A 27,747-nucleotide genomic window follows, 5' to 3' on the forward strand; every position below is an offset into this window, starting at 1 on the left:
ACAATCATAACAAGCAATGTAAGGGTCACAGCCAAAGGCTGATTTCGGCCCTGCTCTTTATTTCAGCTTTCAGAAATGGGGTTGAGCTCCATAAAGTGGAGAAATAAAGTCCTCCCACTGCCCTCCCATACTCAAATAACTATCCTTTAAAGCAGCATGCTGTATATTTGACTTAAGCTAATAAAGTGTGAGGATGAAAACACTTGGGGCCTTGGCACAGAGACAGATTAAATATAAACTTTCCGTTCTTTCACACCAAGAAACTTTTCGCCTTGGTTATCACGTATCAACCAAAATTAGTTGAATTCCGCATCAAACTCTCTTCCTTTATTTACCTAGATTTCTTTTTTTTTTTTTTGGTATGTGTGCCTCTCACTGTTGTGGCCTCTCCCGTTGCGGAGCACAGGCTCCGGACGCGCAGGCTCAGCGGCCATGGCTCACGGGCCCAGCCGCTCCGTGGCATGTGGGATCTTCCCTGACCGGGGCACGAACCCGTGTCCCCTGCATTGGCAGGTGGACTCTCAACCACTGCGCCACCAGGGAAGCCCTACCTAGATTTCTTATACGTACCTGCCACTGATAAAGTAAGGAAGAAAGACTTTTTAGCAGGGAAGAGCGATTATTGCATTAATTAATTAGTCCTATTTATAGTACTCTTGACAACACAAGTCATTCATGTTTTGGGGATGAGCTTTTCTCCCTTCATTAGCGTCATAATTAGTTCCTGTCAGTAAATGACATTTTCAAATTTCTACCAGTTTGCTTCAGTATGTTTAATATTTTGCTTGATGGTATAAGGGACAACATCCAGGTTATAAATGTACCCACTAATCCTTGTAGTCTGCCTCAAATCCTTTTTGGAATGAGGCGAGGTATATCTACATTAACAAAATTAAAATAAACCACATATAAACAAGCCATAGGCAAAGTTACTTAGGTTAACATGTGTTTTTCCTTAAAAGTAACTATGATAAATAATGAAATTAATGAAGTACTTAATGGAAGTTAATTTCCTAATTAATGAAAAAGCTACTTGGGAGGGTTTGCAAGGTGGAGAGAGCGTGAGTACCTCTGTCAGGTGGTCTGGTTCTAATGCTCGCTTTGCCTACCTCAGCTCACTGTCTGCTCTGAAATACAGAGCGTGACATCGACCTCCTGGGCTTGTTTGGAAGGTCATTTCAAACAACATAGCTAAAGGTACTGGCATATGGTAGGTGCTTAATACATGTCAGCTCCCTTGCTTTCCCCATAATCTCGTTTGAATTCCTGACTGTGCAGGTAATCCCTTCCTCAAGTGGTATTCAAAGTTCCCTGCAGGGTAGGTGGTGGCGAGAGAACATGAGGTCCCTGTCTCCATCAGTGTCAAATGCACACTTGACTGCATCTTTGCAGATGCAGATGCCAAATGTTCTAGAGCTGGAAGGAGCCTCAGCAAACGAACAATTCTGTTCTGCACGTAGCCAAGGGGCAAACAGACCATCCCTCAGCAGTGAGTGGGACAGATTTGGAAACTGAGTAGTCCGAGGCCCAGCAATTTTGTGAGACTTACTGAGGGTCATTCAGAGGTCAGTGACAGAGGGGACAGGAACCTGATCCAATATCCTGTCTCCATCACTGGTTCATCTCGGTTCAGATTCAGATTTCCTGACTGTTCATAATGCTGGGACCCATTGCCCAACCCATGGTTCACCAGTTGAAGATAATTAGTTGAGACATTAATGACACATGGCTGTGAGTGAAAAAGTTCTAGTGAACTCAAGAAGGTGGCCTGTACCACAGGTCACATTTCTTCCCTCTTGTTCACAGCAGGATGCGTGATATGATTGCATTTCTAATGATTATTCTTGTCATCATGATGACAATGGAAGGGAAAATTAAGGTCAGAATTGCCAGCAGGCCCTTTGGAAATCTGGTAAGCAGTGTGGTGCCACTCAAGCATCAAGCCTCTAGGTCACCAAAGGAGAGTTGCTTCTTGGGTCGATTACCTTAGACTGTGATCTCTACACCATATTTGAAAAGGGACGTCAGGACAACGGAGGGTGAGGTGTTGGAAGGAGGTGGTCTAGTAGGACTATTACACCACTGCATTAAGTGTCTACTAGGACAGACCCAGGACCAGGGATCTACAAGCATCATTTCAAGAAATCTCACCACAAGTCTCTGAGGGAAGAGTTCTAGCCATGGACAATTTATAGATGGTGAAACTGGATACCCATGGGGGTGTGTTGTTCTAAAATGTGGCTGAAAGTCAAGAGCACTTTAAGAGGTTGAATCCAAGTAAACACTCTGTGACTGTTATTGATGGTGTGTGGCTCAGGCTTTAGGATCAAAGATAAAGGAGCCAAGGAAAGCTGAAGAGAATGTTAGAACAGAAGGTCAGGGGAGGAGTGGCCTCCATCTGTATTGGTCACTATCTCTGTACTAAGATGGAGATAACAGAAACGACTAAAAGCGTCTTGGCCTTTTTCTTCGCTCCCTCTCATTCCTCCAGCACGTGTTTAAGTACAAAACAACAATCCAACTCAAGGATTTGGTACCTTGGATTCAGGACTACATTTAGCAGATGGAGTCTCTGCTCTTCACTGGCCCTCACCATGACCCCCCTTCTTCCTGTGGAATCTGCCTTTTGAGCCACTTCTGCCACTTGCCTCCCTCGCATTCTGGGCTTACATTTAGTTCATTGAGACAACGTGTGGATTTACTGATTCAATGTCATAACAATATCCTTTCTGAGGAAATGGGAGTGAGTATGTGTGTGTTTGTGTGTGTGTGTCTATAAGGAAATTCAGGTACTTAAAACAGATACTCTAAAAGGATATAACCATTTATTCATTTACTCAGCAATTATATATTGAGTGCCAACCTTCTCCCAGTCACTGTTATAGACACTGGGAATGTAGAAGTGGACAAGGCAGATAAATGCCCTCATGAAGCATGCATTCCTGGGGGGCGGGAGGGCAGACAGTAAACTTGTAAATATATGGTATGTCTGATGCTAAGCGTTATGAAGGAAAATATACGTGGGTAAGGGGCCAAGGCATGCTACTTTCTCAAGCCTGGGTAGGGAGATTTGCTTGCTCCAGGTTTCCTTTTGAAGCCTGGGTACGTGACTCAGTTGATGGTAGGATAAGACACCATGTTTGACAATCCCACTCAACTCTGTTCAATGGAGCAGAACAGTTCCTTGTGGAAATCAGTGTCTATTGTCCAAAGAAAAGGATAATGGATGTTGGTCAGCTAAAGTGCTAAAAATTTCATAGTGCCTCCTAATTACACTTCCTTTTACTGTAATTCTTATAATTTTGGCATATTTTCTTCTATTCCTATTTACTGTTTCCCAGTTTTTTTAAACTTAATTTTCTAAGCTGCTGTTACATGGTAAAAATGGTGGCCTTCTCGTTTCTTATTTAACCAGTCCTAAATTTCTAGGCATTTAGGTTATTGTCATTAAAAATACTGTAGATAAAGCTGCTGTGAACTGTGGTAGCTATCCTAAGCTAGATTAGTAATATAGTGCTTCTGCTCCTGGGTGTCTGATCCACTCAGCTGTGCTTCTAGAAGAGAAGGCAAGATAAAATGAGTCTAAATTTCAGCAAAGTACATAAATGAAGAGGATTTCATCCGACATTGGAACTGTCAAAAGGAAGTGAGCCTCATTCTCCCAGAGACTGACTGTCTTCTCTTTGGCTATTAGGAGGAAAGCTGATTTTCCTGGACCCAGGACCCATCGAGCTCAGAGCACACTCCATCCTTGTTTCTGATGGTGGAGAGCTCAGGATTGGATCTGAGGACAAGCCCTTCCAAGGCAAAGCTCAGATCAAACTCTACGGGAGTTCCCACTCTACCCCCTTCTTTCCGTATGGAGTCAAGTTCCTGGCTGTGAGGAATGGAACCCTTTCCCTGCATGGTGAGTGAGGCAGTTGACCAGAGGAACGGAGGTAGAGCCGTGTGTGTCTAGCCAAGGTGCAGACAATGGGGAAAATGATAAAACTACTTCCATCTCTTTGGCTGTTAGTCGCAGAGGCAACAAAGTCAATTAGAGCGTGAGCACTGTTTCCTTAAATAAGGAATATTAACTGTGATGATACTCATGGCAGAGTGTACTGTGGTTCTCAGTTATTTGCCCCCCTTTCTGTCACCTCTGCCCACTGTCAGGTGACTTTCAGTGCCTCCCCATGGGTGGACCATACTTCCCTGTCCCGCTGAGAGTGGGTTTAGCCTTGGACTTGCTTTGGTCAATGGAATCTGAGCAGAAGCTGATGTACTGCATGGCCAAGCAGAAGTTTTGAGAGCCATTGTGATACTTTGGTCATTTTTCTCTTTTCCTTCTGCTTGAGAATAGCCCATCCCCCATAGGGATAGGGGCAGCTCCTTAAGTTTGGGCAGAGCTGCATACTGCTCCTGTGTATGTGTGTGAGGAATAAACCTTTGTTGTCATGAACCACTGAGATTTGTGTTTGCAGCTGCAGTTTAACCTAGTGAAAACTGACCAATATGGTTACTTACTGTTACTTAGCCTACACCCATGGCTGTGTACACTGGTGGCAGCCCAAAGCAGAGACAACTTCACTTTGTTGTTGTTGTTGCTGTTTTCACCCCCCTGGGAACAGGGTTCAGTTAGAGTTCTACCTAGAATTTTGTTACAGGTGGGTTGGTGTTTATGGATTCCTGGGAAAAGATTAGACTATATGTGTTTTAGGAATTAGACTATAATGTGTTTCTGCTACAATTTCGTTTGCCTTTTTTTTGTGTGTGTGTGTGTGGTACATGGGCCTCTCACTGTTGTGGCCTCTCCCGTTGCGGAGCACAGGCTCCGGACGCGCAGGCTCAGCAGCCATGGCTCACGGGCCCAGCCGCTCTGCAGCATGTGGGATCTTCCCGGACCGGGGCATGAACCCGTGTGCCCTGCATCGGCAGGCGGACTCTCAACCACTGCGCCACCAGGGAAGCCCTCGTTTGCCTTTTGATAACTTCATCCCACTTTGCAAAATGAACATTTTTATTTTCCTTGAGATTCAGGAAATTACTAAATGTGCCAGGATAATCCTTAGTATCAACTAGAAAATGTAAGTATAACATGATGAGCTTGGAGTGTCTTTCAGTGGATGCTTATATACATTTGATTACATAGCACGAGCCAAAGTCAGATCAAAAATGTGGGCACCAGATAGTAGCCCGATCTCCAGAAAATGTGACATTCTCTACATTGGAATTTCTGTGCTGACGTAGCAAAATAAGACCCTGCCACCTATCACAGAGTTGTTATTCTAGGCATGGCATGTGGCTATGCTGAGGAGTCACCCTTCTTGGTCCATTAAGGCTCTGTCCATCACAAATTGTGGCCCTCAATCATTGTCTACTAAAAGCCCTCTTTTGCCTTTTTTGGCTTACTATGAGGGGAAGTGAGATCTTATCATCAAGCATTTATTTATTTATTTTTTGCGGTACGCAGGCCTCTCACTGCTGTGGCCTCTCTCGTTGCGGAGCACAGGCTCTGGATGTGCAGGCTCAGCGGCCATGGCTCACGGGCCCAGCTGCTCCGCGGCATGTCGGATCTTCCCGGACCGGGGCACGAACCCGCGTCCCCTGCATCGGCAGGCGGACTCTCAACCACTGCGCCACCAGGGAAGCCCCATCAAGCATTTATTAAGCGTTGACCATGGACCAGCCAGAGTGATATACACTGGGGATAAATTTTGTAAGGATTATAAAACCCACAATTATCTAGACAGAAATTCAAAATACCTACAATATTGATTCTTGTATTCTACTTCTAAGGAGGACCTTTTTCTTCCTGTATTCCTCATCAAGCACTTATGTTGATCTTGTAGCCCAGGATCCATGAGGGGCTTCTGTCTATTCACAGGTCAGTGATGGTCTTCAAGTGTTTGCTATAGTCTAACAGCCAGTTAGGTCACCAACCCAATGTGCTGCTGTTTACCATTGAGAAAACACAGCTGGAGAACAAGAGGGCACAGATCAGTGTTTCAACCAGCCCATAGGCCATCTGAAGTATCCTGAAGCTCAACAGGGATCCTCTGGTTTGAAAGCCACTGTCCTATAAGATGGAGATGGCACAACTCTTGCTCGAAATGGAAATTCACCTGAAGAAGAATGAAACTCTCCTAATTCTTTTACTCGGCTTCTTTCATTCCAGCCCCTTTTTCCCCTCACATTCTATTATGAAGGATCAGCAAAAGAGTTTACAAATATACCTTTATGTGCTTGTCTTGTAAATGTACCCTGTGCTCCTCACCTTTGTGTTTTAACCGATGTCAAGTTAAGAAAATCCCTAGGACCACTGCTTATAATTAAGATGGGGCAACTAAAGCAAAGTAGAAACTTCTAATGTGTTTTGGGAATTCTGGAAGCTACAGGTGTTGCTGCTTTATCTGGTGATGTTACTGGATACTGAGAGTGCAGGCACCTCCTCTCCCCTCCTCCTCCTCTCCCAGCACTCTTCCTCTCCTCTTTTTCCCTCTCCTTCCTCTTCCTCCACCTCTCCTTTCCTGTATTCCCAGGACTAGGGTGTCATCGATGGCTGTTTTACTCATTTCCCCACAGCCCTGTCAATAGGCCTGAGTAGAATCTCTCGTGAACCACAGAGCTTGCACATTGAACGCAGGCGAAATCAAGCTGTTTTCCTCATTGAGGTGATGCTGTGGCATCTCATCCATTTGAAAGAAATAGTATGTAGGAAAGAACTTAGCCATTGGGTGAGAGGGATTCCCTTCTGCCTTCTCTGGCAGAGAATCCCAGGCACAGCCTGCGGTCCATCAATCCTCTTCCTTCCCTCTCCCTCACCACCTGAGGTCTCAAACAGACTTCCCCTCTGGCGGCGTGGTGGTATATCACGGTTAAAATCGTTACGTAATTTCACTGGCCTTTTCCCAGGGCCATAGGTGGGTCTGGTGACACTGGGGCTTTAGGGAAAAACTAATTTTCTCTTGCTGTCAAGTATGCAAAACAGTGAGCAATTTGATTCACTGCTTAGCTCCCAGAAGGTCCCTAAAGACCCAACATTCACTCAGCTTCCCAGGATGCTGTAGGGAGGAGATTCACCAACTTTAGTGCATGGAAGACTCTTCTCAGGAAGCTTTTAAACATAGAGGTTTCTGGACCTCACTTCCAGAATCTGACTCGGTGGGCTTGGCGAGGGCCCAGGAATGTGCATTTCAGTGGAACCCTCAGGTGATTTGATTCAGGGGGCCCACTGACTACACGTGGAGAAACGCTGTTTTTAGTGGTTTATATAAGTTTTGGAGTCAGAAATCAGTCCAGTTCTGCCATTCATCAACTAAGACCTTGGGCAAATCAATCTCTATAAAACCAGGAAAACATAGTTCCCACCTCATAGATTTACTGCTTGTGAACTGCTCCAAAGTATCTGGCACATGGTTAACACTCCAGCACTGTTAGTTATGGCTGTTCTCATGATATTTTTCCCCCAAAGCAGTGAGTCCCCTGTGCCTACGATCTCATAGTTTCTTTCAGGGGTGAGGGATGGAGGGACTTCTGTTTGGCACGGGTCCATCTCTGTCTGGAGATTTTTCTCCTTATTCACGTTCTTGTCTACCTCTTCATCACAGCAAGAGAGAGGTTTTAGCTTTGGAGGTCGTGAAGGAACATTCCTCTTTTTCTGGGTTTGGGCGTGGATGGGGCAGGCCGGGTTCTGAATCTGTGGTGGAGGTTAGATGGCTTAGTAAGTTGTCAGCTGCACACTTTGCTATGTTAATATGAATAAAGCGTTGCAGATTCTTCATCCGTGTGGGGTTTGGGGGGCTGTTTTCAATGAGGACATTTCACTCTTGCTGTTTGCTCCCCACCCTCCGTCTGCCGATACAGGTTCACCGCCCCAGACCGAGTGCCAATCACATGTCACTTTCGAGGGGGTCGCTGTCAGCTTGGGCAAGTTGAATTTTTGACAATCTAATTACGGCCCTTGTTTCCACAGTGGGAGTCTGAACAGGATGGTGGGGCTTTTATTGATTGTTCAGAAGGGAAATTTATCAATGTCTCTCACTTCATTTCCAGTTCCTCCCTGAGAAATTTGGCTGACAGTTTCTTGGGAGAAAAAGCCGTCTTCTGGCCTTGAATGGACTTCTGTCTTTGTCCTTTCCAAGAAATTACAAGATCAGGCATTAAATATAAATGGAAGTTTCTGGGAAAAGCGAGAATGTGGGAACATGGTTGAGGAAAACACCAGTATAATGTTACGAACTGGAGACTTTTGTAGGTATAAATAGGAAAAGAGGAGTTTAAATAAGCAGGTTTAAATACAGTTTGCTTCCCTTCTCAAAGTACCAAGTATCTGTATGTAAACTCCATGCTTTTTATGAGTACCGTCTATGGACACTCGTGTTCTGTTGCTAAAGGGTATCAGGCTGTCTGGAAGCACAATATTGTGTGCATGGAGTTGATACGTGTGTCCTGGGCAGTGGTTTTCCTACCGGGCTCCGCAAAACCTGAAAGTTTCCTGGGGGAGCTTCAGGGGTTCTGCCAACAATGAAGTATTTGAGGATCAAGCTATAAAGGTTTAAGTTGCTCAAGTAATTGCTTCATTGCTTTTATCTCTAGCTTAAATTTGTGTTAAAGTAATATTTCATTGGAAGAAAGAGTTCTTTTGCTAAAATAGTGACTAAAAATGACTCAAGTAGCTCATCATTTTTCTTTTTTTAATTGAAATATAGTTGATTTACAATGCTGTGTTAATTTCTGCTGTACAGTGATTCACCATGTATATGTGTGTGTGTATGTGTGTGTATATATATATATGCACACACATTCTTTTTCATTATGGTTTATCATAGGATATTGAATATAGTTCCCTGTGCTATACAGTAGGACCTTGTTGTTTATCCATCCTATATACAATAGCTTACATCCCTCCTACACTGATGGTGGGAATGTAAATTGGTGCAGCCACTATGGAAAACAGTATGGAGGTTCCTCAGAAAACTAAAAATAGAATTACCATATGATCCATGCTTCTTATTTTGTTGTCTCTCGGTGCTGGTGCTGGAGCAAGTAGAAGAGGTGAGGCGGGTGCTCGGCAAGTGGAAGACGTGAGACGGGTGATGGGCAGGTAGAAGAGGTGAGGGCGGTGCTGGGCAGGTAGAAAGATGAGGCAAGAAGGTTGGCCAGCCTTTTACTGAACCATGCAGTTGTATCCTCTGCTGGGCATTGCTGTCTTTCTGGACAATACTGGTTGATTGCTGATTCTCTCTCCTTGACCACTGGAGTCCTGTAGGAAATCTTCCCACTGTTTTCCAGTGTTGAAGCCCCACCTGGGTTTGCAGTCCTCTTAGCTTCCACCAGAAATTTGGCTCAAGTCAAGCTACCTTCCCCAGAATCCACTTGATCCAGAGGAAACTTACAAATCTTTAGACACCAGAGATGTTCCTCTCAGCACCCTTTCCTCTGTTCTCTCTCTAAGTCTCCTCTCCCCTGCTCAGATAAGCATGGGTAGCCCACATATGCTGCTTATGCAGACATCCAACCTGGGGAAAAGAAGCCAGTCTCCTTTTCTTGCAGGCAACTGTATGATTGGTACTTTTGAAGCCCTTTTTCTTTGCTTAAATGGAGAGAAGTAGCCTCAGATCTCCCTGTATGGGAAGAAGAGGAAAAGGCCATGGCTGTTCACTGAGGCTAATGACTCACCCCCATCTCTGAGAACTTCTTTGAATTTCCTCTCTTGGTTGATCATGTAGCTGGGGGCTGGGGTCTATCCAGGCATGGCTCAGATGGCAGAGTTAGATTAGCCTCCTTTAAATAAGCCCCAAGGAAATGTCTGCTCCCTGTCTGTTTATGGCTCACATACAATGTGGGTGCTTATCATCCTTTGTCCCTGCCTGGGTCCTCTTGGTGGGTTTGGGGGACTAGAAGTCTATGCTCAACAGTTTGCTACATATGTGAAAGGGTGCTTCAAAAGGATATTAGGTTGAAAGGGAAAGCAGCTGTTGTGTGTGTGTGTGTGTGTGTGTGTGTGTGTGTGTGTGTGGTTTTATTTGATTTAAGGGGTGGGAAGAAAGTAAGATCAAAGTGAAAGGAGAAACAGAGGAAGAAGGATGAGAAAAATTAAAAACCTATTCATTGCTTTCTGTAATCTTAAATTCAAACACACTTCAGTCCAGCACTGCGGTTCTGGTCAGCTGGTATGTTGTGGCAGATGGTAATTACTCAGTCAAGTTAATGCTGGTGAGCATGGTTCTGGTGGACTTGCAACCCTCAGCATGTAGGATGGCCAGTGACTAAGGACTGGTTCTCTATTCAGAGCACCTGAGGATTGGTCCTTGACTATGTGTCTCTGAAAATATAATCAACACCACCAACAAAAGTGAGGCAGAAATTTTCTCTGTTGCCTAACAAGGCTTCAAAAAAAATCCAAAATACAACTATTCTATATGTGCAATAGAAGAAACATCTGGTAAAATCTCATTGATTCTTAACTGAGATAACTTAGAATTTGTAATTGCTTGATCTGGACAAGAGTGACCTTGGAACAATGGATTAGAAAGGGTTCCTTCCATTCAGAGTATAAAGCACACCTTAAGGAACTCATTTAAATGCTTTAAAGTGAACACGCTGTTTTTAAGGTCCTTAGCATTTTAGGTGTTTACATGTAAATGTATAGTGCTAATTAGAAATGAGTTCTAGCTATCCGATAATCCAAATACAGCAGGAATCCCACTTAGAAACACATTATAAGATACTTTAAGTTTCTATTTATACCTGAACATCTTGGCATTTGTCAGGTCTTTTTTGGTGGCAAGTGACAGAAAACCCAATTCGAACAAAAAATAAGGGCACTTATTGCCTCATATAACTAAAACAACTGGAGGCACAGCTGAGTCCAGGTGCTTCGATGAAGTCATTAGGCCTTTGTTTCTCTGTAGCTCTAGGTTCTGCTTTCTCCTGAACTGGCTTCCTTTTCCAATCTGACTCCTAGAGGTAGAAATAGGCCCCTGTGGCTACAGATGAAATAAGGGCTCTTTTCCAATGACTATTTCTGAGCAAATCCCAACATTTCCCCTTATCAAAATTTTACACCCCTTCGTTTTTCCCGTTTGGCTTTTAACACTGTCTAACATATTATATACAGTTTACTTGTGATATTTATTGTACTTATTCTAGTGTTTTCCTTAGTAGAATGTATGTATCATGAGGGCAGGGATTTTCATGTTTTGTTTTGTTTTGTTTTTTATTGACAATATCCCAATCCCTACAACAGTGGCTGGACTCATAGTAGGCTTTCAAGAAGTATATGTTGTGTGAATAACTGAATGAAAAGCTTAAGCAGAAGACTCAGGATTAACTTTGACCCTGTTTGGGTCATGAGCCCATCACTGAAGCTGCTACCATGGCCGGGGAAGTGGTGCTCTTACTGGCTGGGAAGGAGCAAGTATATGATTGATCCCCCAGAACTACATGGTCTGAGACTGAGAGAGGATGATTCCTTAAAATTAGAGGTGTGTTATCTAACCAGAATAAGAGAATGAGCAAGTAAAAACAATAGCTTGTCTACTTTTAAAATATTTGACAATCTGACATTTTTACTACTTTTACTAATTTGGAATTGAAAATTAATAAAATTTTACTGGATATTTCAAACCTGTTTAGTTTGGCTAGGAAAATAAGAAAAATTCCAATCAATGACTTCACTAAGCAAAACCAAATTCACTATTGATAGAAAATTTAGAATTAAAAAATGTCTAACAATGTGATATTTTCTAGATTCAATTATATTTAGAAAGTGTTATTGAAAGTATGAGGTTGATTTGTAAGATAGTTTTTAGTTAGAGGATTCAGGACCACATGGATCTTGATCTGGACTGGCCACTCTTGTGTAAATATGTATCAGTACATCCCGGGGAATGGCCAGCTAAGGCATCACTATTGCGTATTAGGGTTTGGCCCAAGCCAAAGAGAACCTCTCGTGAACAACGATGTATCATGTGACTAATTCTTGACTAAGCTATGAAGGGGATGGACAACGAGCTTGCATTCCTTCCTTATCCCTAAGGCCACACAAGACGCTAGGGACTTTGCCCCTGATGGAAGACAAGTCCAGCATAGCCAGTCAGTCCAAGAAGAGAGGAGAACACACTTGCCCCAATGCTCAGGGGAGAGCTGGTCTTGCCCACCTATTCCAGGCCTTTCTTGAATAGGAGGCAGAAACCAGGGAGCTGCCTCCTGGACCCTTTTCCCTATCCTTGTAAGGGGAGGAGAGTAAAAATAGAGACCTTCCCTTTGTTTGGCCTAGTGAATTTTCCATCCCCTGGGACTTAGAAGCAGAGTCATTGGCATGTTATAAATATTGGTAGTATAGTAGAGTCTTTAGACCATATGAAAGATAAATTAGGAAGGTATTTCTCAAATTAGAACAATGGATTTGTTTTAAAACCGTGAACTACTTGCTTCTAAAATTCTAACCGTTGATAGAATGAAGTAATGAAAATAGCACATAAGACCTAAATTTCCTATCTAAGCCCTTATGGTTCCAAAGGTTTTTCTGTACTTCCTTTTGGCAGTGTTAGTCATGAGTGAACAAGTCTCTGTTTTAGTCAGGGTTCTCCAAATAAATAGAACCAATGTAATATCATATATATACGTATAGATAGATAGGTATATAGATAGATATAGATACAGATATATAGATATCACATTGGTTCTATTTATCCAGAGCACCCTGCCTACAGTGACTATACAGTGACTTATTCATTCAGTAATTCATGTATTTATATATACATTAATATAGATATATATACATATGAAGAAACGTATTATAAGGAAATGGCTCATGTGATTATAGAGGCTGAGACCTAGGAGAGCTGATGTGTATGTAGCTGTAGTCTGAGTCCAAAGGCCTGAGAACCAGTGGAGTCCATGGTGTTAGTTGCAGTTCAAAAGCCAGCAGGCTTGAAACCAAAGAGCCAGAGTTTCAGTCCAAATCTGAAGCCTGGAAGAGACCAGTGTCTCAACTCAGCAGTTAGGCAGGAGTTCCAGCTCACTCAGGCTTTTTGTACTATTCAGGTCTTGAATGGATTACTGGATGAAGCCCACCCACATTAGAGAGGACAATCTGCTTTACTGCAGTCTATGGATTCACATGTTAATCTCATCCAGACATGCCTTCCAGACATGCTAGAATAATGTTTGGCTAATTCTCTGGGTACCCCAAAGCCCAGTCAAGTTGACGCATCGCCTTTACTAAAGCGGATCCCATTTTCTATGACTGACCCTGTATCATATCTTAGACACATAATCCAGGAAGGTAGCAAGCCTCTTGTCTTGACACAAAACTTTCCAAGGGAGATCCATGTCTTCCTTTGAAGATTTCTGTAGTTTACTTTCTCCTTCTAGGTCATGAGGATCTTGGCTGACATTCTGCATCTTCTCCAGATGAACATGGCCTTGCTCAGTCACAGAGCACTCACTCATCTTCCTCTGGATGAGTGTTAGGTGAGAGGACTGTGCAAGTAGGCTGCTTGGCTCCAAATGCCATCTCTACCACTAACTGTCGGGTGGTCTTTGAAAAGGTCAACTCTTCAGTGTTTCAGTTTCCATATACAAGTTGGAGAGATGATTCTAAAACATTTCTTGTGGTGCTGTTAGGTGGTTTAAATGAAACAAAACATGTAAAGCACTTAGAACAAGGACAGGCATCGAGTAGTTACTCAGTAAGTATTATTATTATTATTATTATTAATTATATGCCTACAGTTTTGATTTGATGAAGCTGCCTCGCTATTCTAAGAAGGCTGGGATGGTGTTTATTGCTTTTCAGTAATCTGTCATCTGGAAACATGGTTGTCATTCTTGATACCCCCATCTCTATTGTTCCCCATATTGTGTCCATCACTAGGTCTTGATTTTAATTCTTGGGTAACTCATTTACTTCTCTCCACTTCCATGACTATTACCTTAGTTCATGATGCCATAAACTTGTGCCTGGACTATTGTTTAAGCTTTGTAGTTTATCTTTTAGTTGCTATCTTCGTCCCTTTCCAATTCATTGTTTACCCTGGAGCCAGGGTGATCTTTTCACAGACCTGTTCACATCACGCCTCTGCTCAAAACCTTTAGTGGCTTCCTGTTGTCCCTGGGAAAAAGTTCAAAATTTCGAACATGGTTATAGCACCCTCTCTAATGTAGGTTTCTGCCTCTGCATCTCCTGCTGTGTTCTCCAACCCTCACTCCTCCCTTACTGTGGTGCTTTTCAGTCTTAGTAACCTTCCTTTTTTTTTTTTTTTTGCGGTACGCGGGCCTCTCATGGTTGTAGCCTCTCCCATTGAGGAGCACAGGCTCCAGATGTGCAGGCTCAGCGGCCATGGCTCACGAGCCCAGCTGCTCCACGGCACGTGGGATCTTCCTGGACCGGGGCACGAACCCGTGTCCCCTAGCATCAGCAGGCAGACTCTCAACCACTGTGCCACCAGGGAAGCCCTTAGTAACCTTCTTTTAGCTTATTAAATGGTTAATGTAGTCTAGATTTTACATTTTTTACATTTTTGAGTACCAAAAGAAATTCAGCTTTGTTAAGTAAATGGAATGCTCCATAGGCAGGAGCATGTGATTTTTCCTTCAAAGGGAATTCTTCCACATGTATCATCAAAGCAATATTATTAATAGTATTGCTTTCAGCCTGGTCCTGAAGAAGGAGTATCACTGGATTGGGCATTATATTCAGTATTTGTTAAAATTGGAGTTTTACCAAGATCCTGGCACTTTATAATTTTCAAAGCTGCTTCCCATTCTTTCCTCTCATTTAACTTTCACAACAACTCTGTGAAGTAGGGACGACTGGGATTGTTACTTTCATCTCAGAGATGATGAACCTGGAGCCCGGAAGGGGAGTTAACTAGTATTCACTCCATCCTCTTCATAGGCTTATGATGCACATGGGCTTTCTGTTATTTTGCATACACATAGCTGGTGTTCACCTGTGGCAGAAAGACAAACAGAAGATACTCCTTCCAGGTTTCTGGAGCATTCTTCCTAATTTTAATTTTTTCAGGTTATTTTGGGATTCTAAGTAGGGCTTTGTTCCTTTTGGCTCCCTTTGTAATATTCTTGATAGGGGTACAAAGAACCTGCTTCTTCCCCAGTTTATTTCTTATGTTCAGTATTTTTTACAGCATTTTCTGATTTCTATAATGGCAAATCTACAAATATCTTCTTTTATGGTTTCTTCCTTTGATTTCATGTTTAGAAAATTCTCACCTGTACAAAGACTATATAAAAATTTATCTTTTTGTTTCCTGGTACTGTTATTGTTTTTTTTTTTTTCACATAAGTGTCTTTAATCTAGGGTCAGCAAACGATGGCCCATGGGACAAATCTGGCCCATTGCCTATTTTTGCAAACAAAATTTTACTGAAGCACAGCCATGCCCATGTGTTTAGTATTATCTATGGCTGCTTCATGCTGCCATGGCAGAGCTGAGTTGCAACAGAGACAACCTGGCCTGCAGACCAAAATCTATTCATTGTTTGGCCCTTTATAGAAAATGTTTGCCAACCCCTTCTTTAGTCCATCTAGAATTTATTTTGATATAGTGTATAAGTTAGTTATTTAATTTTTTTTCCAAATGGTTGGTCAATTTTCTCAACACTATTGATGCAACAGTGCAATTATGGTATGCTGAAAAATGACCTCCAAATATGTTCACACCCCAATTCCTGGAACCCATGAAGGTTTGTCAAAAGAGACTTTGCAGGTGTGATTAAGTTAAAGATTTTTAAATGGGGAGATTATCCTGGATAATTCAGATGGGACCGATGTAATCACATTTGTCCTTATCAGAGGGACACAGGAGGAGTCAGAGAAGAAGGAGATGCAATGGTGGAAGCAGAGAGAGGAGTGATGTGTTTGAAGATGAAGGAGGGGCCACAAGCCTCAAGCCAAGGGATACAGGTGACCACTAGAAGCTGAAAAAGACGAGGAAACAGATTTTCTTCTCAGAGCCTCCAGAAGGAAGCAGCCCTGTCGACACCTTGATTTTAGCTCAGTGAATCCAATGTTAGAATGCTAACATCTGGAACCATGAGACAGTACATTTGCATTGTTCTTTTGAGTTACTAAGTTTGTGGTAATTTGTTATAGCGGCAATAGGAAACTAATACATTTCCCTGGGAATTTTAAATGTTACCTTTATCAGACACTAAATTCTTATTTGATACAGGTACAGATTAATGTCTTTTATAAATAAAGAGCTTTTTAGAACAAATTTAAAATCTGGCGATGGGTGTGAATAGACATATCAGTATAATTAATGCAAATGACCAACGTGACTGCATGTGGAGAGGGCTTGGGTTATCCTGTGCTCACAAGGAGGGAGAGATTCTTTTTTATTCTAATGAGTTTTCTCTTATCTTCGCGTCATTAGTAATTACAGAAATGCAAATTAAAACAAAAGTGATTTTTTTTCCCTTAACCATCAACTTCACCAATATTAAAAAAAAGTAGTAGAGGGGCTTCCCTGGTGGCGCAGTGGTTGAGAGTCTGCCTGCTAATACGGGGGACACGGGTTTGAGCCCTGGTCTGGGAGGATCCCACATGCTGCGGAGCGACTGGGCCCATGAGCCACAACTACTGAGCCTGCGCGTCTGGAGCCTGTGCTCCGCAACAAGAGAGGCCACGATAGTGAGAGGCCCGCGCACCACGATGAAGGGTGGCCCCCACTTGCCACAACTAGAGAAAGCCCTCGCACAGAAACGAAGACCCAACACAGCAAAAATAAATTAAAAAAAAAAAGTAGTAGAAAGTCTGAGGAATGGGCATTCACAAATACTGCTAATGTGTATAGAGTATGTGCAGTCTTTCTGTAAGGGAATTTGGTAATAATATCAACAGGTTAAAACTAGGCATATGCCTTGATATGGCAGTGTCACTTTTAGGAATTTATACTAGTGAGATGATCATGAGTACGCATAAAAATTACCCTCAAGAATGTTTACATCTGCACTGTTTATGAAAGAAATATTGAGAAAAAGCTGAATATGAAGAAATAATGGATTAGTATATAAAATACAGATTTTTAAAGTGGGATACTATGATGCTATAATGATATTAAATAGTATATAATACAATTGAAAAATGTTCCTTCTCCATTATGTAAAGAAAATTTCACAAAATGGTATGTACAGAATCATAGCATTTTTGTTTATATGTATATGAAATCTTGTCAACATATGAATACAGGAAAAGAAGGACAGAAAAGTCATATATTCACCTGTTGTAATAAGATCATGGATGCCTTTATTGTCTTCTTTTGCTTCTCTATATTTTTATTTTAAACATTATACATTTATTGCCTTTCTAAAAGAAATTATATTATTAAAAAATAGCTCTTTCCTCATTGTCACTTCCACTCCACAGCATAATCCATAGCAATGATTATCAAAACAGTTGTCTATCTGGTCAGAAATATGTCTGAATTTTTATATATTTTTTTGACAATGAATAGAAGTGGATGTTAAAGATACTCTACAAAAGTCTTTATCTCTGACCAAGTCAGAAGTCTTTATCTTGCCCCTCTAACTAATGAAATTTCTGCACAGTTCTATAGGGGCTAAGAATGGAATTTGTTGAACTGGCCTGAAATTCACACATGAGCTAGGAACAGCATTCCAGATGTTTCTACTTATCTCACAATATACGATTTCCTCGGTATTTTGAACTTTATCCTTTGATTCTTCTCAGTCACTTTTAAATCATAGTAGCAACAGTAAAGCTCAGGTCGGTTAAAATAAAAAGTTAACCTTTCTTTCATACCTCTAGAAAAGGCCTTCGGTTATAGTAGGGCTCATTGCACCATCCAGATAACCTTGGTTAGCCTTGGTCTAACCCTTTGTGCCAAAAGAATGGCAGACTTCTTAGCACTGGGGACAGATGCGGTGCCCAGGTCTTTCATTGCAGGGCATAAATGTTTGCTGAGCAGCTGTGTATGGAGCCAGCTGATCTGCACATTTAGAGAACGGCTCCATCAGTACCGCTGGAGATTGACCAGTAAGGATGCAGGAGGCTCGCAGTGTACACAGACCAGTCTCATACAGGATTCCCCCGCCAGGGTTTGTCTTCATCCAAGGGAGAAACCACAGCGAGTGATTCTCAAGGGCAGAGGGAAATGGTGCATGCCAAATGCCTCCATTCCATCTCTTTGGTTTGCCAGATAGTCTTGTATTAATGCTAATGTCACAGTCTCCTCTTCTGAAGTATATTAAATTGGATCACCTCCGATTCACAAATGGTTTGGGTGCGAAAAATTCCCTTCTAAGTTGGTTGTTTGCAAGTTGGAATACATTTGTTTAAAGATGGTCGGGATTAACACATACACACTACTATATATAAAATAGATAAACAACAAGGACCTACTGTATAGCATATAGTATAGGAACTATACTCAATATTTTGTAATAACCTATAAGGGTAAAGAATCTGAAAAAGAATAGATATATATGTATAACTGAATCACTGCGCTGCACACCTGAAACTAAAACAATATTGTAAATCAACTATACTTCAGTTAAAAAAAAGAAATTCTGATAAACCTATGGTTAAGGGCCTATGTGAGCCCTCAAAAGTGTGTTTTACTTTTCTGTCTAATGCTAAGGGGAGTATAGCAGCTGACCTCTGTGTATAAGAATAATTGTGTGGGGAAGCAGGTCCATTTTCAACATGGGATGTCAGGGGCACATCTCTCTGGGCTCTCATCCCATTTGGACTCTACTATATCAGTCTTTTCTTGTTGAGTGCTAGTGACAGAGGGTACTGAGTCCCTCTGCTCTGAGAGTGGCTTCTGAGGCCCAGAGGTGACACGATGGCCTGGCAGAGTGTGGGTTCTGGGAGCAGAGAGAGCCAGCTTAGATGCGAGGTGGAGTAATCAGCAGTAGGTAGCCCTTTCCTAATTCCTCTGGTTACTTATAACCTTCTGCTGTTGTTAGGGGTAGTATATGATCAGAGAATCTGGGCCAGCTGCTGGCAGGCAGAGGGGAGCTGAGAAACAGTAGAAAGCCAGGGTTTTCTCTCCACCCCTTTCCTCTCAAAGCTCGTATCCTGCTACTCTACCTTCTATTGGCAGATGGATGAAATGAACAGTGGGAAACAGGGCTCAAGTACAAGAAATGCTGGGCAGATGCCCAGAGCTTAAACATTACAAAAAAGAGCAAGGAGATGGGGGAGGAATGAGTCCTCAAGCAGGTGTATGGAGAACTAAAACTTTCCTTCCACTGCATTATTTTCTTTAATTATGGGTAAATGCATACCTTCACTTTTTTGGTTTTCTTCCTTCTTCTGATCCTCTTACGTTCCTCTTCGGCTGCCCAATCTTTGAATGATGATGTTCCCGTGGGCTTGGTCTTGAATATTCTTCATTTATAATATGTACTTTCTCTCAAGAAACCCCACTTATTCCCAGCGTTAACTTTTATGCACATATTTCTTTATATATTGAGCCTCAGACCTCTCTTCTGAGCTTCAGACTCAACTTTTTACTTGGATATTCTCCTTAGTATCTAACATGTAACCTGTCTAAAATGGTCATCTAAAACCGAATATGTCTAAAACTGAGTACTACTAGAATATAAACTACATGAGGGCAGGGATTTTTGACTGTTTTTCTCACTACTGTATTCCCAGTACCTAGAACAGCACATGGCACATAGCACACAGTAGGTGCTCAATAAATATTTATTGAATGGATTTGTTATCTTTTTCCCAAGATGTCCCTGTTGTCTACCGACTTGCATCAGCTCTGGATCTGTGAGGCATTATTAACCTCTTTCCCCTTACCTTTAGAGCCAATCACCCAGTCCTCTTGATTCCCCAAAAGGTACCTCAAATTTTTATACTCCTCTCCAGATCTGCTGCCTTACTCTTATTCAGACCTCCAAAACTTCTTGTCTGATCTACTACATTAGCCTTCTACAAACTGCAGAAGGCTTCTACATACACCTCTTACTTTTATGCACTTTCTTGCAATCTACTCTTCATGCCACATCCAGTGTGACGCTTAAAACCATAAATTTGATCAAGTAACTATTCTGAATAAGGTTTAGTTCCTTTAAAGCAGGCCAAGAGGGTCCGGCATTATTTGTCCCAGCCACACCATGGCTTTTTATTCATCTGCTCCAGAAACCCCCATCTCCATTCAGTCCCTGGAGCACATCAAGCTCCCTCCTTCCCTTCTGGCTGGCTCCTACCCAGCTCAGGACATGACTCAGACTTTTCTCGTTCTCCCCAGTGTGCAGTATATACAGTTTCTCTCTAAGGATTCTCTCCCCTCAGTTTGATATGTGAGCTTATGAACTTAAAATACGGCTGGTCTCACAACAGTATGATTCCTTAGTTGTCATGTGAAATATTTCTTTGGTGGTTTCCAAACCACTTTTGGAGTAAACTCTAAGCTCTTCGGGAGGGCCTGCGAGGTCCTTCCAGGGCAGGTCCTGCTCACCTTTCCAGATGCATTCCCACTGACCCTCCTCAGGTCCCCATCCCTGCCATACACCTGCATTCTGGCCATGCCACCTCTATGGCAGTTATTTGAACGTGTCATGTTGGCCAACACCATTGCACACAGTGTTGCCTTTGCCTGGAGGGCTCTGCCCATTTTGTCCTCTGCTCCACCGTGGCTTATCCTTCAAGACCCGGCTCAGTTGTCACGTCTTCTGGGAAGCATTCCCAGAAACAACCCCTGCCTCTGTGTGAGGTGTTCCATGCCTCTTCACTGGCGGACCCTGGGTGTCCCTTTGTCTTAACACTTAACAGAGTGCATTTGTGATTTTTTGGTCTATTTCCTGTACTATTCATGGACCCTGGAGGACAGTGACTCTGTTCCCTTTATGTCTGTCCTGCCAGTGCTTGACAGACGTTCATCTACACAAAAGAAAAGATACCATTCATTGTTTTGCTATGGATAATGGTGAAGCTGCATGCAGAAATAAGGGGAAATAATTTACATATATTTGAGAAAAATATTTCTAGTTCTTTTGTGAATTTCTTTATATTTCTGTTCTGATGTGAACATGATTTTGATGAAATGATTCTCTCCTTCCTCTTTCCCTCCCTCCCCTCTCTGCCTTCCTTCCTCTCACTCTCTCCCCCTTCCCCCCCTTCCCCCTCCCCCTGCCCTTTACTGATTTGGAAAGATCTTGGCAGTTATTCACTTGGAATAAATTGACCGATTGAAGTTCTACAAAACAAACAGAAGATAATTAGTGATTTTAAAGTGTGTTAACCCACAAAGATTATTTTCTTTCTCTCCATGACCATTTGCAAGATGATTCTCTGGGCCTGTGTAATTATGGATGAATGGCACTGAAATGCTTGAACAATAATTTGTAGGAAATACAATTATGAGTAGAAGTCATTAGTGGGAGTAAATGAGCAGTTTGTTGGTTAACAGGTCAAAGTTGAAAGCCCAAAGAGGTTAAACATTGTATTAAATTATGAGTCAAGAGCCTAATCTTTTTTCTTATAAGCATATGCATAAATTACTGAGCTTTTTAAACTGTATTTTTACATGGTTTTTCTTTCTTTTTTTTTTTTTTTTGATTTGTGGTACAGAAAGGAAGGGAGACACCCGAGCTGGGTTTCTGAAGAGACACCCAAGCTGGGTTTCTGAAGAGTTCTGTGAAATGACTCACATTTGAAATGTGTATGATGCTGTTTTCATCAGAGAAGTCGGTCGATCCACCTTGTATGGCTTTTAAATAGTATTTATAAAGTAAAGGATATAATGTTTTGAGTATCAAAGCTAATTGGGCACAGTTAATATACAGTTACTTCCAGAGGCTAGAATTCCATTAGGTGTCCAGTTCTTTGGTTCTGGATTCAGAAGAGCCAGTTTCAGAACTTGGCGCTGACATCTCCTACTGTGTGATTTTTGTCCTGGAAGCGTTATTTTAGCCTCCTAATCTACACAATCTGTTAAAAGGAAAACAAAACAAAACAAAACCCGGAAAACCAACAGTTCTTACTTCAGAGTAACACTACTTAGCATAGGTTGGATTTATTCTAAATTCTCAATAATGTTTGTATTGTTTTTCAGCTTTTTACATGCTGGATATCATATGCTCATTTAGGCATATATCTGATGAAGGTTTGTAAGTGATTGTCCATATGGCAATAGTCAGAATAATTTAAATCCCTATGAGTTGAATGCTAATCATGAACCCCAATTGAATGCTGTGTTAGAAATTGTGACATTTGTAACGGAGACATGAGGCAGTGGCCCTGCATTCAAGGTGGGGCAAAAGACATATGTACTGTAATAATTACAGAATAACTTAGTATGAAATATATGGTGCTGACTATAGGTAACATCACTCAAGTCTCCCCAGACCTCCCTGAATACTCTCAGCCTGTGGACATTTCAACAGCGATAACAAAAGTATTCCTGCTCACCTCCCCCAACTCTCACAGTTCCTCCAGCCCTTACCAACGTCCCTGCCTGCTTGTTATAGGTGTTCTCATGACAATTTCATCAGTTAGTCTATTTTCCTCTTACTTTGGTTTTCTTGGTCATTGTGCTCCCTTCAGGAAGGCAGCTGGGGGCTGCCCTGCTGCCCTTGCTTCGGGTACCTGCCATGAAAATACTGAACACAGGGTGCCAAGGGTGCAGACTTTCATTGCTGCCCAGGTGGTCCAACCCTCAGGTGTGGGAGGGTTGTGCTCCATGATGGAGCCAAAGGCAACCACTGTTGCCACTTGGGGTCCCACCTGACCATCTGGGTGCCAAAACTTTGGGGTGCTTGCTTCTCCATGTTTCCATCATGATTTTCCTCCTTCAGTGCATATTTATTGAACACTTATTATATACAAGACACTGTGCTATGCATTGGTACTATGATGGTGGGCAAGTATAGGTATAACTTCTGCTGCCATGTTTAATAGGGGAGATGGAGAATGACAGTAATAGAGGTCCAACCACATGCGTTAAGTGCTAGAAAGGAGAGGGACACAGTGATATGACAGATTATAAGTCAGGGTTTGACCTAGTTTGGAGGTCTCAGAGGTTTCTCTGAAGGACCAAGTTGAACATCATTCTGAAGAATGAGGCAGAGTGAGTTGATGAAGGAATCCCAGGCAGAGGAGCATCAGGTACCAAATCCATCTGGAGAGTTCCTTCAGGTTCTTTCCTCAGGTTCAGTCATGGGTCCATGAGAGAGAGCCCATATCTGAGACAGACCCCGTACCATCTCTGTCATCCTTTCCTATCTGTTCCTTTGTGGAAACTTCTTCTCCCATGCAAAGCAACTCAGTCAGATGGCCCACAATCCAGCCAGACACGTGGCATGCCTAGTCCCAGATGTACACTGACCTTCTACTCAATAAGAACCCCCTTATCGCTGTGGCGTGGCGTCAATAGGAGGCAGTGGACATCAGCATGGGCTGAAGTGCTCCCTGACATCCAACAGAAGAGGTGAGGCTTGAGCTGTCTTTAGGAGAGCAGATGAGGGGAAGAAAACTGGGCACCCGGTGGAAGGGATAGAACAGTCAAAGGAGTAGAGGTAGGAGTGATCCTGTTAAATGAGAAGTACAGTAAGTAAAGAGGCTTCCTGGAATGGAGAGTTTATTCAGGAGTCAGAGACCATACAGTGGAGTCTGATTAAGGAGACTCTTGAAAGTCAGGAAGGGAATTTGTGCCTTTGTTACTGAGTACTGTAGGCAGATACTGCAGGTTAATGAACAAACAAGGGATGTATTTAAAAAAGAACAATGCATAATGGTCAGAAGAATAAAAGCTGTTTGCAGAGGGTCTAGCTCAGGTGATTATTAAATTTATTTTGACATTCTCCAGTTTGAGATGATGGTAACTCATCCAAATATCCATATCTGCTATGTAGCTGCAAATATGAGGCTGGCACTCACCAGACACTCAGGTTGATGTTTTAGTCAGACATGTAGAGGTGTGTTGTTTTTGCAATGAGGGTGAATAAATTATGAGATAATTTTACTGCTTTCTAGAGGCTCTGTCAACATTTGAAAGGTCTTAAGTTTATGTTAATAGTTAAAAATTCACTTCAGAGATCCTCTGTGATTTTTTCCCACTCATTCTAACTTGACTATTATTTATAAGAATGATTAGCTAAAAAATATCTTTGTTGTGCCTTTTCTTGGTTCTGCCACATGTAGCTGCTTGTTGATAGGTGCACAGCAGGTGTTTGTTGAGTATTGACTGAGTATTATGAACCATTGATCACAGCGTTTAATAGAATTTTGTCCTTGACAAGCATTTTCTATGCATATTAGAGATTTTTCTGTGCAGACATTCCAGAACAGATCATAGAAATTCACATATATATGCATATACATGAAAATAGACTTTATTTCATTTATTGTTTCCAAAGGTTAAAACAGACAAACCAGGAAAAAAAATTAAAATTATTTTCTTTTTGGGATGATTTATGTCTTAATTTTCACCTGCTCTATAATTAGAAATTTTGAACTCTGGGAATTTTTTTTAAGATAAAATTATTGCCCAAGTAAACTTTGGAAATTACATCATTAACCCAGAGACCTTCCTAAGCCTAGAACAACATCACTGGTACAATGCCCCCGCCACCCAACATAGACAAATAAATAAAGAGGAAAGTTTAAAATAATTTGAAAATGATTTATTGTTGCCCACCTCTGTAGTTAGAGATTCAAGTATTATTACTTTAGTGCAACAAGGGAGGACAGGAAGTTGCTGTGGGCTAGAGGTAAATTATGATCTATTGCGAGGGAGGAAGGAAATGTGCTGAGGAAAGGAGGAGTTGGGAGTAAGCCTTGTGTTTTCCGAGGTATTGCTTCAGGTAATGGCTGGAAAAACATCTTTGCCTTGACCCTTGCTGGAAAAGGCCAGAGTGAACTATGAGACTGGTTAAGGAGCAGCGTACTGGTTTGGGGAGGATCAGACAGCTGCACTGAAGCCTAAAACAAACCAAGATATCTAGAGTCACACGTTCCCCCTTGTTCAGCTTTGCTGAGCCATCCTGTCCTGGATACACCTTGTCTTACAGTATAAGGGTGTCACTTAATACCCTGAGACTTAGGACAACCATTCTGAGGGTAATTTTGACTTTTAACTCTGCTATTACTATTTGTACAGTGAGTTGAAGTCTTCAGTTTAGAAATACATGGTGAACTTCTATCTTGGAGAGTCTACTTGGAAGAAGAAAGAGGTGACAAATTTCATCCTCAAAACAGTGTGATGCAAGGAAGGAAGAGAGAAGACTAAAATATATTGAGGGTCTGTTATGTGGCAAGGTCCACGCTAGTTGTTTCACAGTTATTTTCTCATTGAATTGTCCTAAACCCCCAGGAGGGAAGGCTTTGCTGCTTCTGCTTTGTAACTGAGGAAACTGAGACCCACCTTTAAGTATATCACCCAGAGAAACATAGTTAGACTATGGCAAGACTGTGATTCAACTGTAAAGTTAGTCTGACTCCAATTCCTGTGTTTTTCACCCATATCATTCTCTATCCTGGATTACTTTTTTTTTTTTTTTTGCGGTACTCCGGCCTCTCACTGCTACGACCTCTCCCGTTGCGGAGCACAGGCTCTGGACGCGCAGGCTCAGCGGCCATGGCTCATGGGCCCAGGCCGCTCCGCGGCATGTGGGATCTTCCCAGACCGGGACACGAACCCGTGTCCCCTGCATCGGCAGGCAGACTCTCAACCACTGCACCACCAGGGAAGCCCCCTGGATTACTTTTATTGTCCCTGTGTGACAGACAAAAAAACCCAATATCCAAAAAAGTGAAGCCATTGGTGCCTATTGAGCCTGAAGCTTGCTTTCCCAGATTCTTCTTTCACAGGATTTTTTTTGGCTGAATAACATCATGTTCATAATAAGTTTTTAAAATGTCTAAAGGCAAGTTTCCCTCGGATTTGCTTTAGGTTCACTCCCAGAAGTAGTGGTCACCCATCTTCGAGCAGCTGCCTATGCCCGTGACACAGTGTTGGCTCTGGAAGATGCTGTGGACTGGCACGCGGGGGATGAAGTCATTGTCATCAGTGGGATGGGTGCAGAAGGTGCAAAGCCCTTGGAAGAGATTGTCATTGTGGAGACTGCGCAGAATACAGACCTCCATCTGAGGTCACCCTTGAGGTACTGCATGTCACCTTGGCTCCTTTTAGATGGAATAAGATGAGGTCTTCACTGTGTTGGTGTCTGACATTTGTTTGTCTTTCGATAATGCATTTTTACATTAAATAATAGTAGACATTTTGACAAGAAGATTACAAAGCATGAAACATTTGGAAGATTAAGACTTCTTAAATAAGTTTCTCTGGTAAGACTCTAGAACTTTCGTCTTGCAGTAGATGGTCAGTGCAATAGTCAGCATAGTTCCTAATTTTCGCATACTTGTGATGATAGTTCACTCTTCTTTATCTGAGTTTTCTAAAGAAATAGAGCCCCAGATGGAGAATTAGGCTAATTTAGTGGCTTACTATTCCTAATAAGATTTGGAGTGATACCTGTCAGAATGGCCATCATCAAAAAATCTACAAACAATAAATGCTGGAGAGGGTGTGGAGAAAAGGGAATCCTCTTGCACTGTTGGTGGGAATGTAAAATGATACAGCCACTATGGAGAACAGTATGGAGGTTCCTTAAAGAAACTAAAAATAGAACTACCATATGACCCAGCAATCCCACTACTGGGCATATACCCAGAGAAAACCATAATTCAAAAAGATTCATGCACTACAATGTTCATTGCAGCTCTATTTACAATAGCCAGGACATGGAAACAACCTAAGTGTCCATTGACAGATGAATGGGTAAAGAAGATGTGGCACATATATACAATGGAATATTACTCAGCCATAAAAAGAAACGAAATTGAGTTATTTGTAGTGAGGTGGATGGACCTAGAGTCTGTCATGCAGAACGAAGTAAGTCAGAAAGAGAAAAACAAATGCCATATGCTAACACATATATATGGAATCTAAAAAAAAAAAAAAAAAAGGTCTGAAGAACCTAGCGGCAGGACAGGAATAAAGACACAGACGTAGAGAATGGACTTGAGGACACAGGGAAGGGAAGGGGAAGCTGGGACGAAGTGAGGGAGTAGCACTGACATATATACACTACCAAATGTAAAATAGATAGCTAGTGGGAAGCAGCTGCATAGCACGAGATCAGCTCGGTGCTTTGTGACCACCTAGAGGGGTGGGATAGGGAGGGTGGGAGGGAGGGAGACGCAAGAGGGAAGAGATATGGGAACATATGTATATGTATAACTGATTCACTTTGTTATAAAGCAGAAACTAACACACCATTGTAAAGCAGTTATACTCCAATAAAGATGTTAAAAAAATAATGCAACAACAACAACAAAGATTTTGGGTGATATCTTCAGATGTGTCATTTTCTTTTTCTTTGTTTCAGGTATTCTCACAACTCCACAGAGAACTGGGTGGCTGGAGAGCTCCATGTCTTAAAGGTCATGGTGGTTCTCCTCAGCAGGAGTGTTACCATACAGGGAAATCTCACTGATGAGAGGGTGCAGCTCCTTGCTTCATGCCAGAGGGCCAATGCTTCAGAAGGTAGAGAAGCATTTTGCTGGGAAGTCCAGTGGTTGAAAAAGAATGTTCTTACTGTCCAATGATAAGTGGTATGGTTGACTTCTTTCAAGTGCATGTTCCTAATATTCTGTAGTTTTCACAATGCTCTTGATAAGTCATCATTTCCCCTCCTGCCTTCAACCCCCTTGTGAAAGAGATAGACAAAAGTATCTGCCTGAGAAAGTAAT

General features: G+C 42.1%; 1 protein-coding gene across 1 annotated transcript in view; it reads left to right on the forward strand.

The window, feature by feature from the left end:
* The window catches only part of PKHD1 (PKHD1 ciliary IPT domain containing fibrocystin/polyductin), a 426,879-nt gene that overhangs the window by 151,834 nt on the left and 247,298 nt on the right, over nucleotides 1-27,747 (forward strand). The window contains exons 36-38 of the mRNA XM_060110064.1: nucleotides 3,695-3,907; nucleotides 25,886-26,096; nucleotides 27,384-27,541. Of these exons, the coding sequence (XP_059966047.1) occupies nucleotides 3,695-3,907; nucleotides 25,886-26,096; nucleotides 27,384-27,541 (582 nt within the window). The remainder of the gene's footprint in view (nucleotides 1-3,694; nucleotides 3,908-25,885; nucleotides 26,097-27,383; nucleotides 27,542-27,747) is intronic.

The sequence above is a fragment of the Mesoplodon densirostris genome, chromosome 10, assembly GCF_025265405.1.
Source record: "Mesoplodon densirostris isolate mMesDen1 chromosome 10, mMesDen1 primary haplotype, whole genome shotgun sequence".
Taxonomy (NCBI): domain Eukaryota; kingdom Metazoa; phylum Chordata; class Mammalia; order Artiodactyla; family Ziphiidae; genus Mesoplodon; species Mesoplodon densirostris.